Here is a 12,371-nt window from a genome sequence, read left to right on the forward strand (position 1 = left end):
GGCGGGGGTCGGCCCTGGGTAGGGAGGGTGAGGGGGGGCGGTTACCCGGGTTTGAGGTGTTGGATGGCATCAAATCTTAGTAGGATTCTGGAGGAGGAGGAGAAAATGTTTCTCAGCCTTCCTAGCCTTAAACATGAGTCTGGCGTGGAGCTGTCCCCCTGCACGTGTGGCTTCTGCTGGACTGTGCGAGGAATGTGAATAAATGCCCGTGGTTTGTGATAAAGATGTTTTCCATCTGCAGTGTGATACTACAGGGAGATTGTAACAAAAAAAAAATAAAAATAAATAAATCAGCCTGGAACAGCTTTGCCAAGGGTGCACCTTGCTTCTGTCAGGGGTTTTGGTTCTGATATTACAGTGTTCTGTCAGAAAGTACATAACCCATGATATTGGTCTCCTCTCGAACTGTTTCACTTTCCTAGAGACCTTGGATTCAGGAGCCACTTTGTTTTCCAGGAAGAATTTGTTTCACATAATGTGCTGCAGTTCTTGGCCTGGAGGTGAAAACCCAAGAAGTTTTCAACATACCTGAGCATAATATTTGATTTATTTAATCTGAAGTGACACCATTATTCCGTTTAAAACTGTCTCTTGGTTTGGTGTTTAACAAAGCTTCATAGAAGTAAATGTTCTGTTTTAAGACTTCTGGGAAACCACTCTCCATGGAAGTGTGTACAATTAATTCCAGAGGCAGGTGGTCAAGGAGCTTGATCCTGCTTAATCTTACCTGTGTGATAAGGATCTGTGCAGGGATGAATATTACCAGTGGGACAAACACTGCAGAGTCAAGCAGCTCTGGGTGTGATTCTAGAGGCTGACAGAATTCAGTGGGCAAAATCAAACTGGAAAATCTTTACTTAAAGACCCCAGTGGAAATGCAGAGCTCTTTTAATGTTTAGAGTCTTGCATAGGGGCAGAGAGAGGAAAGGAGTAGAGAAGGGAAATACGAATTGTCTGGGGACTCTATTGGAGCCTTTTTAGACCTGTTTTTAAATTCAGGTGCTGAGAAATATAAGATGAGGTTCCTCACCTTATATTTCTCTGGAGATGTGTCTGAATTTGGGGTTGTGAGGAGAGGAGTCAGATGCTTTTTATCCTCTTTTCTCATAGATTTGGGTTGAATTTGGAAGAACAGGGTAGAGGTGAAGGACTAGTGGAATGTTCCCTGTCCATGGCAGAGGGGTTGGGATAAAATGAGCTTCAAGGTCTCTTCCAACCCAAACCATTCTGGGATTCTGACTCCAGGTCTGATTCAGAATCCAGTGAAAACCTCAGACTCCCACAAACTCAAGCATGCTTTCACTCAGACGAGCCTCAGTGCTCATTTTTCCCCCCAGATTTTAAGCTGAGCATGTGATACTAATACTGGAGGAATGCACTGCAGGATTTGTCGACTTCACTTGGAATTCCAAGCTCTGCCTTTAACCTGTACAGCTCTGAATGTTTTGGAGCTGCAAGTTTGAGCCACCATCTCTCTCCTCTGTCCTTGTGCCCTCCATGAGATGCTCATGGAATGGGATGTGTGTGGAGAATGTGCCTCTCCCAGGCCCTGAGCATCTGGAATCAGCCCCTCAACTTGGGCCCTTTGTGCCCCACTGCCAAACTTTCATCCATTTGCAAATCCTGCCAGGAAAGCAGCGAGCTGGGCTGGGCAAATTTATGCTTTTGTGTGTTTTGTGTCATTTTTTTACGTGGCTTTTGGAGTTTGGAGATGAGGCACCTTTGTGTGTTGGCTACACCAGCCTTTAGCCATAAGGGAAGCAAGCAAATCTTGGAACAAAAAACTTGGATTTTATCCAGTCAGGAACATGAGTGAAAGCTCTGGATCTGTTTTAAACAGTAACAAGTATAAACTGTGTGGAAATGATCACATTTATAATGTGTATGGAGACACACATAGTGCAAACACTTCCATTCCTGGATTCCTAATCCAAAATTCTAACAGAGGTGCAGGCCCAGCAATGTCACCAGTGCAAACAGCTGTATAGAAAATACAAATTGCCTTTTTTATTTTTCTGACACTTTGTTTGAATCTGGTAGAAAGAATCCATTGACTCCCAGGAATCCATTTACCTCAGTGTGACAGCCACAGAGAGAGATGATTTTAGCTGCTTTTAAAGAAGGAAAAAAGGAAGATTTGCCAGTTAGGTCCTAGATGTCAGGACCTATAGGAATTGTGATACTGATCATGATTTTTGTAATCACGATTACAAAAAAAGGCAAGAAAATATTTTGGTGATAAAAGTGGTGATATTTCATTGCCTTTTTAAATTACCAATAGTTTAAAAGCTACAAAAATAGAACTTATTTTTCCCTTCATTTCTTTCTATTTACTTCAATTTATAACTTCATTTGTCAAAGTTCTGGTCTGGTGAGAACTTAATTTCACATGAGGATGTTACATTTGTGAATAAACCAAGTGAATTCCTCACTCCTTCACCAGCTTGGCTTTACGTATTTTTTTAAACTTTACTAAAAGAAAGACAAAATGTGATGTAACTCCTTAATAATTAAGGCTTTGTGAATTTAAAACAAAACTCTCTGTGATATTTTAAATTTAATATTTGGGGCTTAGTCGGTTTTACTATTTAAATAGAGTTTAAAGCAGGTTTTTGAGGAATGTATGTAAATAGACTTCTTGAGGGCTGTTAATCCAGACAGTTGCAGTCCTGTGTTAACATTGTTGTGAGCAGAGGTAGAAAATGAAATTATTCATCTCCCTTTTTTCCACTTGGTAGAGGGAAGTATAGAACACAAGCTTAAGGGATAAATGACTTAGAAAAAGACCAAGTCTGTTTTTAGTGCAGTGCACGGCCAAACAAGTGGTATTTTTCATCTGCATTGACAAAAACTTGAATTTCAAAGCTCCAATTTGACCACCTGAGCGTGGCTGTGCTGCCAGATGCCCAGAGCTGGGAGAGTGGAGATGCAAAAATCCCTCCTCGGAGCAGAGGAACCCTCCCGCAGAGGTGGCCACGCTCTGCTCAGACCTTTGTCTCTAATCCCACATTTTAAAGCCGACCTTTCTGTTCTGCTCTCGCTCAAAGCTCCCGCGCCTGGTTAAATGTTTGTCACTCCAGACAGGAGGTGGCTGCATCTCAATGATGCTCAAGTGCCCCCTACATCACCTGCTCACCGGCTCATTAAGCTTGCAAAGCCTTTGGGATTTGGATACACAAACCCTTCCATTCAGGTGGGGTTGCCCAGTCCCTCCTGCTTCCTGTTTGTGTTTAGCAAGACAAAAAAGCAGGTGAGAACTTGCCCCAGAGCTGCTGCACCTGTGCAGGGGTTGTTGGGGAAGGTTTCTTACCAAAATAAAATCTTGTGTTCCTGCAGGGCTTCTCTGCCTCCCTCCCTGTCCACCTCGAGTCATTTTCAAATTTTCTAGCCAAGTTTTGCCAGGAGGGCTGAGTTTGGAAGAAGCTGATTTCTTGGGGTTTTGGGGAAAATAGGTGATTGCAAGAAAAAAAAAATATTCTGCATGTGTCCTAAATCAGAGAGAAGAGCTTTTCCATCCACTCAACCCTTGGGATCAGAAAAACTGTCAGAGGAAAATCTGCCCCTTAATACCCTGAGATGGGGAAATCTCAGTGAATACACACAGTTGTGGGACACAGATTCGTGAGAAATTGTGTTTTATTTTGGTGTGTAAGGAACTTAAACTAAGGAGTTTAAAAACAAGGGGGAAAAACAGTTAGTGAAGTCTGTTCACAGAATCACTGAGGTTGGAAAAGACCTGCAGGATCAAGTCCAGCCTATGACTGACCCCAGCTTGTCACTGAGTGCCACATCCAGTCATTCTCTGGATACCTCCAGGGATGGGGACTCCAAATCTCCCTGGGCAGCCCCTCCTACTGCCTGTCCACCTTTTCCATGAAGAAATTCTTCCTGGTGTACAACCTGACCCTCCCCTGGCACAATATGAGGCCGTTTCCTCTCCTCCTGTCCCTGTTCCCTGGGAGCACAGCCTGAACCTCCCAGCTGCCCCCTCCTGTCAGGGAGTTGTGCAGAGCCACAAGGTCCCTCCTGAGCCTCCATTTCTCCAGGCTGAGCCCCTTTCCAGCTCCCTCAGCCCCTCCTGGTGCTCCAGCCCCTTTCCCAGCCTCATTCCCTGCCCTGGACACACTCCAGCCTCTCAGTGTCCTTGCAGTGAGGGGCCCAGAGCTGGACACAGGATTTGAGGTGTGGCTTCACCAGTGCCCAGCACACAGGGAAGGGTCATGTTCTGAAAGGTCCTGAGTAACTCCTCATTCTTCTTCTTCCAGTACTGCTTGTCAGGACATCCAACCTTGCCATGCAACGTGCTCAAGTTCAAATCCACCACCATCATGCTGGACTGTGGGCTGGATATGACGTCTACCCTCAATTTCCTCCCCCTGCCTCTGGTCCAGAGGTGAGTTCTGTGGCCTGTCAGCACTTAGTCTGCATCTTCTTGGGTTGCAGTTGGAGTGCTGTGCCTGAAATGGTGTATTGGAAGGAGGGAGGGGATGGGTACAAATGAACAGCATCATCTGATATCATAAATAGACTTTGTTCACTTAAAAATTCCCTTTATCAAAATAACGTCCTTTGGCTCAGTAGACGGAAGACATTTTATGGATTTATTGATTGGTTTTTCTAGATAATTTATTCTAAGCTTCAGTAAAGTATTGCTGCAACTGCTCAGCACAAGTGAGGTCACATATCTGTCATCTTTCTGGCTTCTTCATGCAAGATGAGATAAATGGGTAACAGAGATGGAGTGCGTGGAGCCCAGCAAGTCCTGTTTAACCACCATCTTCTCAGGCTGTTCTTCAGAGCACAGACTAATGCAAAGAAAAATAGCACTTAGCAGCCCTTGTTAGTTGCCTGCATGGCATAATTGTTCCCTTTTAAAAGTTAAATAAATAAAAAGGCAGTGCAGCTGAGCATGGGATTGGAACAGCAGAGAAACAAAAATAGAGTCTAGAACAGAGTCCTGAGATTTCCTTTCTATGCCCTGCTACAAAGTTGTATTTCCCCAGGTTTTTAGACTAATTTGGGTAGTAAGTTAGGGTGAGATGTTTTATGTAAATGGAATAAATGACAAAAATTAGCAGTTGAAAAGGTGGGAATGAATCAGTCTCAATGATGGGGAGGAGTAGGAGTTTTCTCAAAAACCGTTTAGTAACTTCCATCCACAAGGAAATAAGTGAGGAGTTCTGGGCTCAGGGAAGGCTTGATTGAGAGGGGGAAAATACAATTGGAAAAGGGAGTTTCCTAAGTGACCTAGTGAGGTTAAAGGAGTTTGTCCAGCACTTCCTATGATTTGTTATTTTTTTGGAAAGTAGAGGAAAGGAATGGACAATGTGGGCATTGTTCTTCAAGAACGTGGAGTTCAGGATCTGCTGTAGAGAGGCAACAGATGCCCTCAGAGGGATCAGTGTGAAAGTCAATTTTTGTCCCATTCCACAGTGCAACTGCTGACTGCACCAACTGGTGCAGTAATAGATTTTGAACAGATCCAGCAAATTTTGGAAATCCAGGTACAGACAGAATTGCGTTGCATTTGCTTTCTCCCACCCCCACCAAAAAAAAAGGAAATTTAGAGAGGAAGAAGTAGCAAAATGAGGTGATTGAACAAAGGCTTAAGAGGTTCTTTAGAGCAGCAGGAATCAGCTTTCCCCTGGGATGTGCCAGCTTTGTCTGCTGATAGCAGACCCTGGGAATGAACAGCCAAATTGCAGGTCACAACCTGGAATTCCCCAAGCACCTCCAGAATGTCGGCACTAAAGTGACTCAAACTCAATAAGAGAGGATGTCAGATTTGACCCCTGATGGCCCAGTGGAATCGGAGCAAACATTTGGATTTAAATCCAATCAATCTTGTCGGTGAGGTGACTGAACGCCCCTTAGAGCAAGGATTGGCCTGAGCACGTGGACTTGGGCAAGTAATTGATCTCTGCAAACCAGGTGTCCTGCAGAGAGTTGTGGAAATAAGTCAGAAATGTGAGGAGGAATGTGGCTGCCACTGCAAAGTCCTTATCTCTGTAGTACTCATAGTTGTACCATTTGAGATTAGGAGCCCATTACCATGATGTCCAAACACCTCTGAAATTCAAATGTGTGTTATCAACATAACATGGGGTGACAGAGAGCTGACATTGTCATCAGGTGCCAGGTAAGGTGCCAGGAAGGACTGACTGCCTGAGGGATTTGAACACAGGTCTGTCAGATCTGGTGTTCTCTCCAGCTGTATCCTCTCAGAACCAGATGTGTTTATTGGAGATGGATGTCAGTGAGACCTTAACCTGAGAGCAGCCATGCTTCTCTCTGCTGTCTTTAGCCAGAGATTCCAGCAGGATCCCTGAACCCTTTGGATTCTGCAAATCTCAGTATGTGGTCTGCAAAGCTGCCCAAATGTGTGATGTTACAGAGGATCTTTGCTACACAGCTAAATCCTGTGTCATGCCTGGCATGGTACCCTCCTTGAGCAAATATTTTGAGAGCCTGTGCTCTAATCTATAAGAGAGGAAAGCACTGCAAAGGGACTGGGCATTTTTTAGAGTTCTTTGCTCTTCAAAGAAATGCCAGTGCAAAGGTATTTAGATTCCCCCTTGGCCTGGAAATGGCATTCCCTGTTCTCACCAGCCCATGGAGCATGTGCAGAGCACCTGCAGCTGCCCAGCTCTTTATGCTCCTGTACTTTAAAGAAGGTTTGTCAACTGGAGTTTTCTCCCCTGTACCAAAGTCAAATGCAAAACTGTAAAATGAACATGTGGGAAGCTCTTAACCTTTCCTGTCTAGCCATGACACCCTTGCTCACATTATTTATGGGACAGTTCCAGCTATTTTGGATTAATCAATCACTCTATTACAATGTCAAAACGATGTCAGGAGGAGCTGTGGTGCTTCTTGGCTTCAAGGTAAAGAGTCCTTTCTGTCCTGTGTTGCTTGCTCTGCTTTCAGCCACACACAAGACACACCTGCTCATTTTGCCTGCCCTGACTCTTCACTCCTCAGTGGTTGCCAGTTTAGTACAAGTTTAGTGCTCCTTTATCATGAATAAGGCAAAACTTCTGCTAGGTTAAATTATGGGGAGAAGGACAAGTAAAGTTTATTCTGCTCTGCCTCATGGCTGCTGAAACCACAGATGGACCCAGGGATTTTCAAGGCACAAGGCACTGACCTGACCTTGTGCTGGTGTTGAGATATTGGCTGTAGCCCTCCAGGTGGCCCTTCCAGCTAAGATTCCTGTCCTATCCTCCTGTATCTGTCGGAGTTTTTGCATATCAGAGTGGTTTGTTCTTGCTTTTTCCATAACTCTTTTAGACTCACTGCACCAATTCTACTCAGCCCCCTCAGTCTCCAAATTATTGCTCCTAAACTGTGCTTTTGAACAATCCACTGGGCAGCACATTTAGTCACTTCATCTTTTCTGTCATCAGACTTGTTCAGCCTTGCTCTTTATCCTCAGAAGGGAATTGCCCTTCTTCTGGCACAGCTCCTCCATGACAGATCCTTCTGCTCTCACCTCTTACCTTCTGTCTTCACTCCTTGACTCATGGATTTCCCCTTTTTCCTTCCTGGTGACTTACTGGGGTGTCAGAATTTGTTCTTTTATACTGCTGTTAGTCTGAACACAGCATTCCTCTGAGCCCTTGAATCACTTCCTATTTTCAAGATATGAAAGTGCTTTTAGGATATAAACATGCCTGTCTGAAGAGCTTAGTGCACAGCACTTGCAAAGTGCATTGCACCCAGGTTCTGTGTCCAAATCTGAAGTTGTTGCAGGGTTTGGTTTCAGGTGGGTTAAATTCTCTTGTTTACTCAATAGTTGTTTTTATTTGGGTAAATAAACTTCAGTCTGGGCAGAGAGTGTGTTTAGAGCTAAGTTGTAGGCTCATACAAAAATCAGATGTCACTGTGAAATATAAATAAGTCTCTCAGTTACAGTAGCAAGAAATGCTGCAGCCATTAGTGCTGTAAACTCAGAATTACAACGTCTACCTTTAAATTCCTTTATTAGCATTTGAAACTATGAAAAAAGGGGCTCTGCTGTTGCTTAGAACCTGCAGTTCACAGCAAAGCCTCCTTGCCCCTGTGTCCTGTACAGCTGTTGGTGTGGGTCTTCAGGGTAACACCCAGGCACGAAACCATGGCTTATGTGGGTATAAAATCCCAGCCTGTGTCTATAAATGACTTAATCCAGAGCATCAGTCTTTTCCTGCCACTGCTGATGGGAATATTTGGCTGTTGTCCTCTGTCCCAGAACAGTTTTATGGTGCTTTTGTGTTTTTTGAGCACAGAGTTTGTTGCTGCCCTAACTTCTGTTTATTCATCCACTTTCACCACAGGGAACTCAGCAGCACTGAGCCTTTTTAAAATCCTCACCATAAATGACTAAAAATTCCCTTTGTGCCTTGTCCTCTGATTTATTTTTACTTATAAGTGTCATAATCATGATTTGTAAAAGTCATTTTGGTGAACACTTAACCACAGCGAAACTGTCTGTCTGTTTTATTGGGACTGTTACTTCCCTGAGACAGGAATGGTGTTCTCTGCCTGTATGACACCAAGTAAAAGGTCTGTGCTTAGCCACTGATAATAATTCAGTTCATATTGAAATAATTTTTCTTCTTTCTTTCCACAGCCCCAGGCTGTCCAAGCTTCCCGGATGGGTTTTGAAAGATGGAAGCATGTTTCTGGACAAGGTACTGGAGTGATGCTTGGGATTTTCTTGCCATGCAAAAAGCCACCTGACAGGTTGAGAGCTGGTGCTGCAGGAGCAGCATTCCAGGCTGACTCATCCCAAAGGTTTCTCTGTGTACCTCTACCAGCCAGGATGTCCTTGCAGAGCAGAACGTTTTGAAACAAAATGCTAATAGCAGCTCTGAGGCTTCAGAGGTAGCCTAGATTATAAAAAAATCTGCTTAAAATGCAGAAGTCGTCAGTGTGAATATTTTTGTATTTCATGAAGCTCCATAAATAATAGTGCTTCGTCTTCTTAGAGTGCCTTTTATTCCACAGTCTCACTTTTCTGACACTGAGGCTTCAGAGCATGCCTATAAATGAGGTTGGTTTCATACCCTTTTTCAGGCAGAACTATGAGGAAGGCAATGGTTTGCCTGTGGGAGGTCTCTCAGAGAGGAAAAGCATGGCTTTGGCCTCTGAAATCAACATGTGTTCTGCTGCTGGACATAGCAGGGAGGATATTATCTCCAGCCTCCTGCTTCTAAGACAGAACTTCCTCAGTGACATGAGAGACACAGAATTGCTCTTTTTTCCCCCCTCTTTTCATTGCATCAGTTTTGGAGGCAGAATTTATCTGCGGCTTCAACCAAAACTTGGCACTGCAGCGACCAGCTTGATCTGCCATAAGGGAACAATGAACACAAAAATATGTCAGATGTTAGTAAAATAGGCAGATACATTTCAAATGTGGGCAGCAATAGGTACCAGTGGAGAAAATGCTTAATAGACTGTTCTCTGACTATGGGAACATTAAAGCAAACAGTGATAATAGTTGCTTTTGTAGGGGACTTTGAGGTGGACAAAATGGATTGATCTGATTTTTACAGACAAGGCAGCTGAAGATCATAGATTAAAGACCCGATTTTTCTTCTCATTGGAGACAAAAGAAACTGTGCAGGCAGCATTTCTGTTGGTAAAATAGTAACAGCTCTATTCAGAGCACTTGCTAACTGGCAATTGCAGGGCTGCAGAGGCTCAGGGGCAGAAATGGAGTTGCTCAGTTTGAATTCCCTGGAATTTGTGTCTCCTGAAGCCCAGCTTTGGTGTCAGAGCTCTGGGCTCCCAAGAATGGACAGACTGTCACTGTAATTTCATTTGGAATATGTTTAGATTTCTGGGATGCTGCTGCTGCAGTGTGTGCTCAGGAGAAACCTCCAAACTCACACAGTGGCAATGGAAATCGTGTTAAAAATTCAAAGGCAGCTCTCTTAACTTCACCTTGACCACTCTAAGTGCTTGGAATGGTAAATTCTTTGACCCATGCTGGAAAAAGCCAAGGGAAGGAGTCAAAGGGGGGTGTTTTATCATGTGAGGTGGACATTCCTGTTACAGCACTCAGTTTTAAAACTTCAGTCCTGGAGAGGCATTGAAATGTGCTGTGATCTACTTTTAATCATTTTGAACTCCCTTGAGATGAGGTTAGGAGACTTCTGCCACTAGATGTAATTGCTCATTCGTTATTAGTTGGCAGGTGCACTGTAATTATTAAGAATTGGATTCAATCTTTAATTCTGTCAGTGTGAAGCTGGCTGAGACCACTTGTTTTGGGACAGGAGAGAAGGCAGAGTGGGTGGTAGGGAGCCTGTGAGTTGTGCTAGGAGTAGAGTTGGGAATGTTTTACTTCCACTCTGAAGAACGTGACTTCTCATGTGACAAAAGTTCTTGGTTGTCAGCCTTGAAAAAGAGGAAGAATATAGGGGATAGAGTTTAACAAAATGTGCCATGTTGAGAAAAGATCCCCAAAAGTTGTTTCATCAAATACTCTGAAACAGGGGCTATAAATTGTATTTTGGTTCTAGTAAGACAGAAGAGGTTGGATGTTATTTGGAACCAACTCCAAACTTGCCTTCCTGATCATTACCAGGGCTCTTTCTTTACCTACCAGAGTGCTCTCTGTCCTTCCCAAGGAGGATTTGATCCCTTCAGCTACCAAGCAGCCTCATCTGCCATGAAAGCAGTTTCAGCAGATCTGCCTGTGCCAAATTGTGTTTAGAAGGGGGATAAATGTCCTGTAGTAACGGGCTGGAAATTATCTGTGATAAAGAAAGTGTCTGGAAAATCCAAAATGTGCTGCTGTGGATAACACTGTGTTGTATTTTTGTGTCTCCTCTGTTGGGGTGGTTTTTTGCAGGAGCTGAAGGAGTGCTCTGGCCATGTGTTTGTAGACTCTGTGCCTGAGTTCTGCTTGCCAGAGGTGAGTTTGTTCAAAGCCTTACTGAAAAATCTGACTCCATTCAGTCACATGGGAGAAACCTGTTAAATTGCTTATTATTATTATTATTATTATTATTATTATTATTATTATGAGGTTCCTGCTAATTTAATAATACTCAGTAAATAATACTTCAAAACTCTGTGTTGTTAAGGTGCTTTCAGGCTCTATGACACTGGAAAAAAAGATGGAAACACCCCTTTACAACCATGGTTTTGGGAGACATGGAAGGTCTCCTCAAGCAAATATCTGACACAAGAATAAGACTGAACTGTCCCTTTTTGTGGCTTTTCAAAGACAGCCAGGCTGAGCTGGGCTGACTGACAGGATCCATGCGCTGATCTAGATGAGGGCAGGGCATGAAGGTGAGGAATGCTGCTTGTCTCTAACCACAGATGGAGGACATGGCAGTGGAGCTCCCTGGGGAGCCAGCTGTGGTTAAGCCAGGTTGGATTCTGCTGGCTGCACTTCTGCCAGCAGCACTTTCAGGTTAAAAACTTTTACAGCCTCTTTGAGGGAAGAACTGAGCCTCCATATCCACAGGCATGGCTGCAAGTTGCTGCTCAAGCTGGTTTTTACTGGGATTTCTGGATTTAGAAAAAGCAAGCAAGACCATCGAAGATGTTTGGATTACCTGGAATCACCCAGTGGATACAGGGAGTGCTGTAGGAGAAATAAAGATATAAAAGGCTGAGCAGAGAGAGGTGGGGATGAATGATGGAGAGTAGCATGGGAATAGCATCCCTTTCCTCAGAGTCTTCAGAGTGTGGTAACACCTGTTCTTTCATTTCATGGTGGGATGTTTTCTCTGTCTTTCAAAGACAGACACAATTGCTTTTGGGCAGATTTGTTTTTTTTTCCTTTCTGCCTGACCCTGCAGACAGGAAGCACAAAACACTCCTGGAAGGTTGCTGTCAGCCTGCTGAGGTTCTGGCAATATTGTTCCCATGTGTGGATCCCATGGAACTCACCTCTGACATCACTCTTGTCATCTTGATTCTGACCAACAAGTTGGCAGCTCTGGTACTGGTTTTGGCAAGTGGTTCCAACAGATTACAACCATTCCAACTCAACTGGAATTGTCATAATCCAATCACACCAAAAAAGACCAGCCCAAAACCCTAATAAATCTGGGTTCTTGTGAGCCTTCTGTCCTGTGAAACTGAGGGATGTGGGAAGCATCTGTGTGTGTAGAAAGTGCCATTATGGCCCAGATCTTGGGAAGGACAGGGTTTATGTGCTGGATTCTCTTTGGAATGATTGCCTGCTGGGGTTTAGGGTGCTTCAGCCAGACTTTATGGTTACTTTGGGCTGGAAAATACCCACATGTGTAGCTCTGAATATGATAAACAGGGAGTCACTGCTTCATCTTAGTGCTGTTACCACACACAAAGCTGCTTCCCAGCAGCCCATCCTGCAACCAGAACATGGCAACCAACTGCACGTC

The 12,371-nt window shown here is 43.9% G+C and overlaps 1 protein-coding gene across 1 annotated transcript in view; it reads left to right on the plus strand.

Annotated features, from left to right (window-relative positions):
* The window catches only part of INTS9 (integrator complex subunit 9), a 61,119-nt gene that overhangs the window by 308 nt on the left and 48,440 nt on the right, over positions 1–12,371 (plus strand). The window contains exons 2-4 of the mRNA XM_041426204.1: positions 4,266–4,393; positions 8,612–8,672; positions 10,844–10,906. Coding sequence (XP_041282138.1) covers positions 4,266–4,393; positions 8,612–8,672; positions 10,844–10,906 — 252 coding nt within the window. The remainder of the gene's footprint in view (positions 1–4,265; positions 4,394–8,611; positions 8,673–10,843; positions 10,907–12,371) is intronic.

The sequence above is a fragment of the Onychostruthus taczanowskii genome, unplaced genomic scaffold (genome assembly GCF_017590055.1).
Source record: "Onychostruthus taczanowskii isolate IOZ18803 unplaced genomic scaffold, ASM1759005v1 scaffold90, whole genome shotgun sequence".
Taxonomy (NCBI): domain Eukaryota; kingdom Metazoa; phylum Chordata; class Aves; order Passeriformes; family Passeridae; genus Onychostruthus; species Onychostruthus taczanowskii.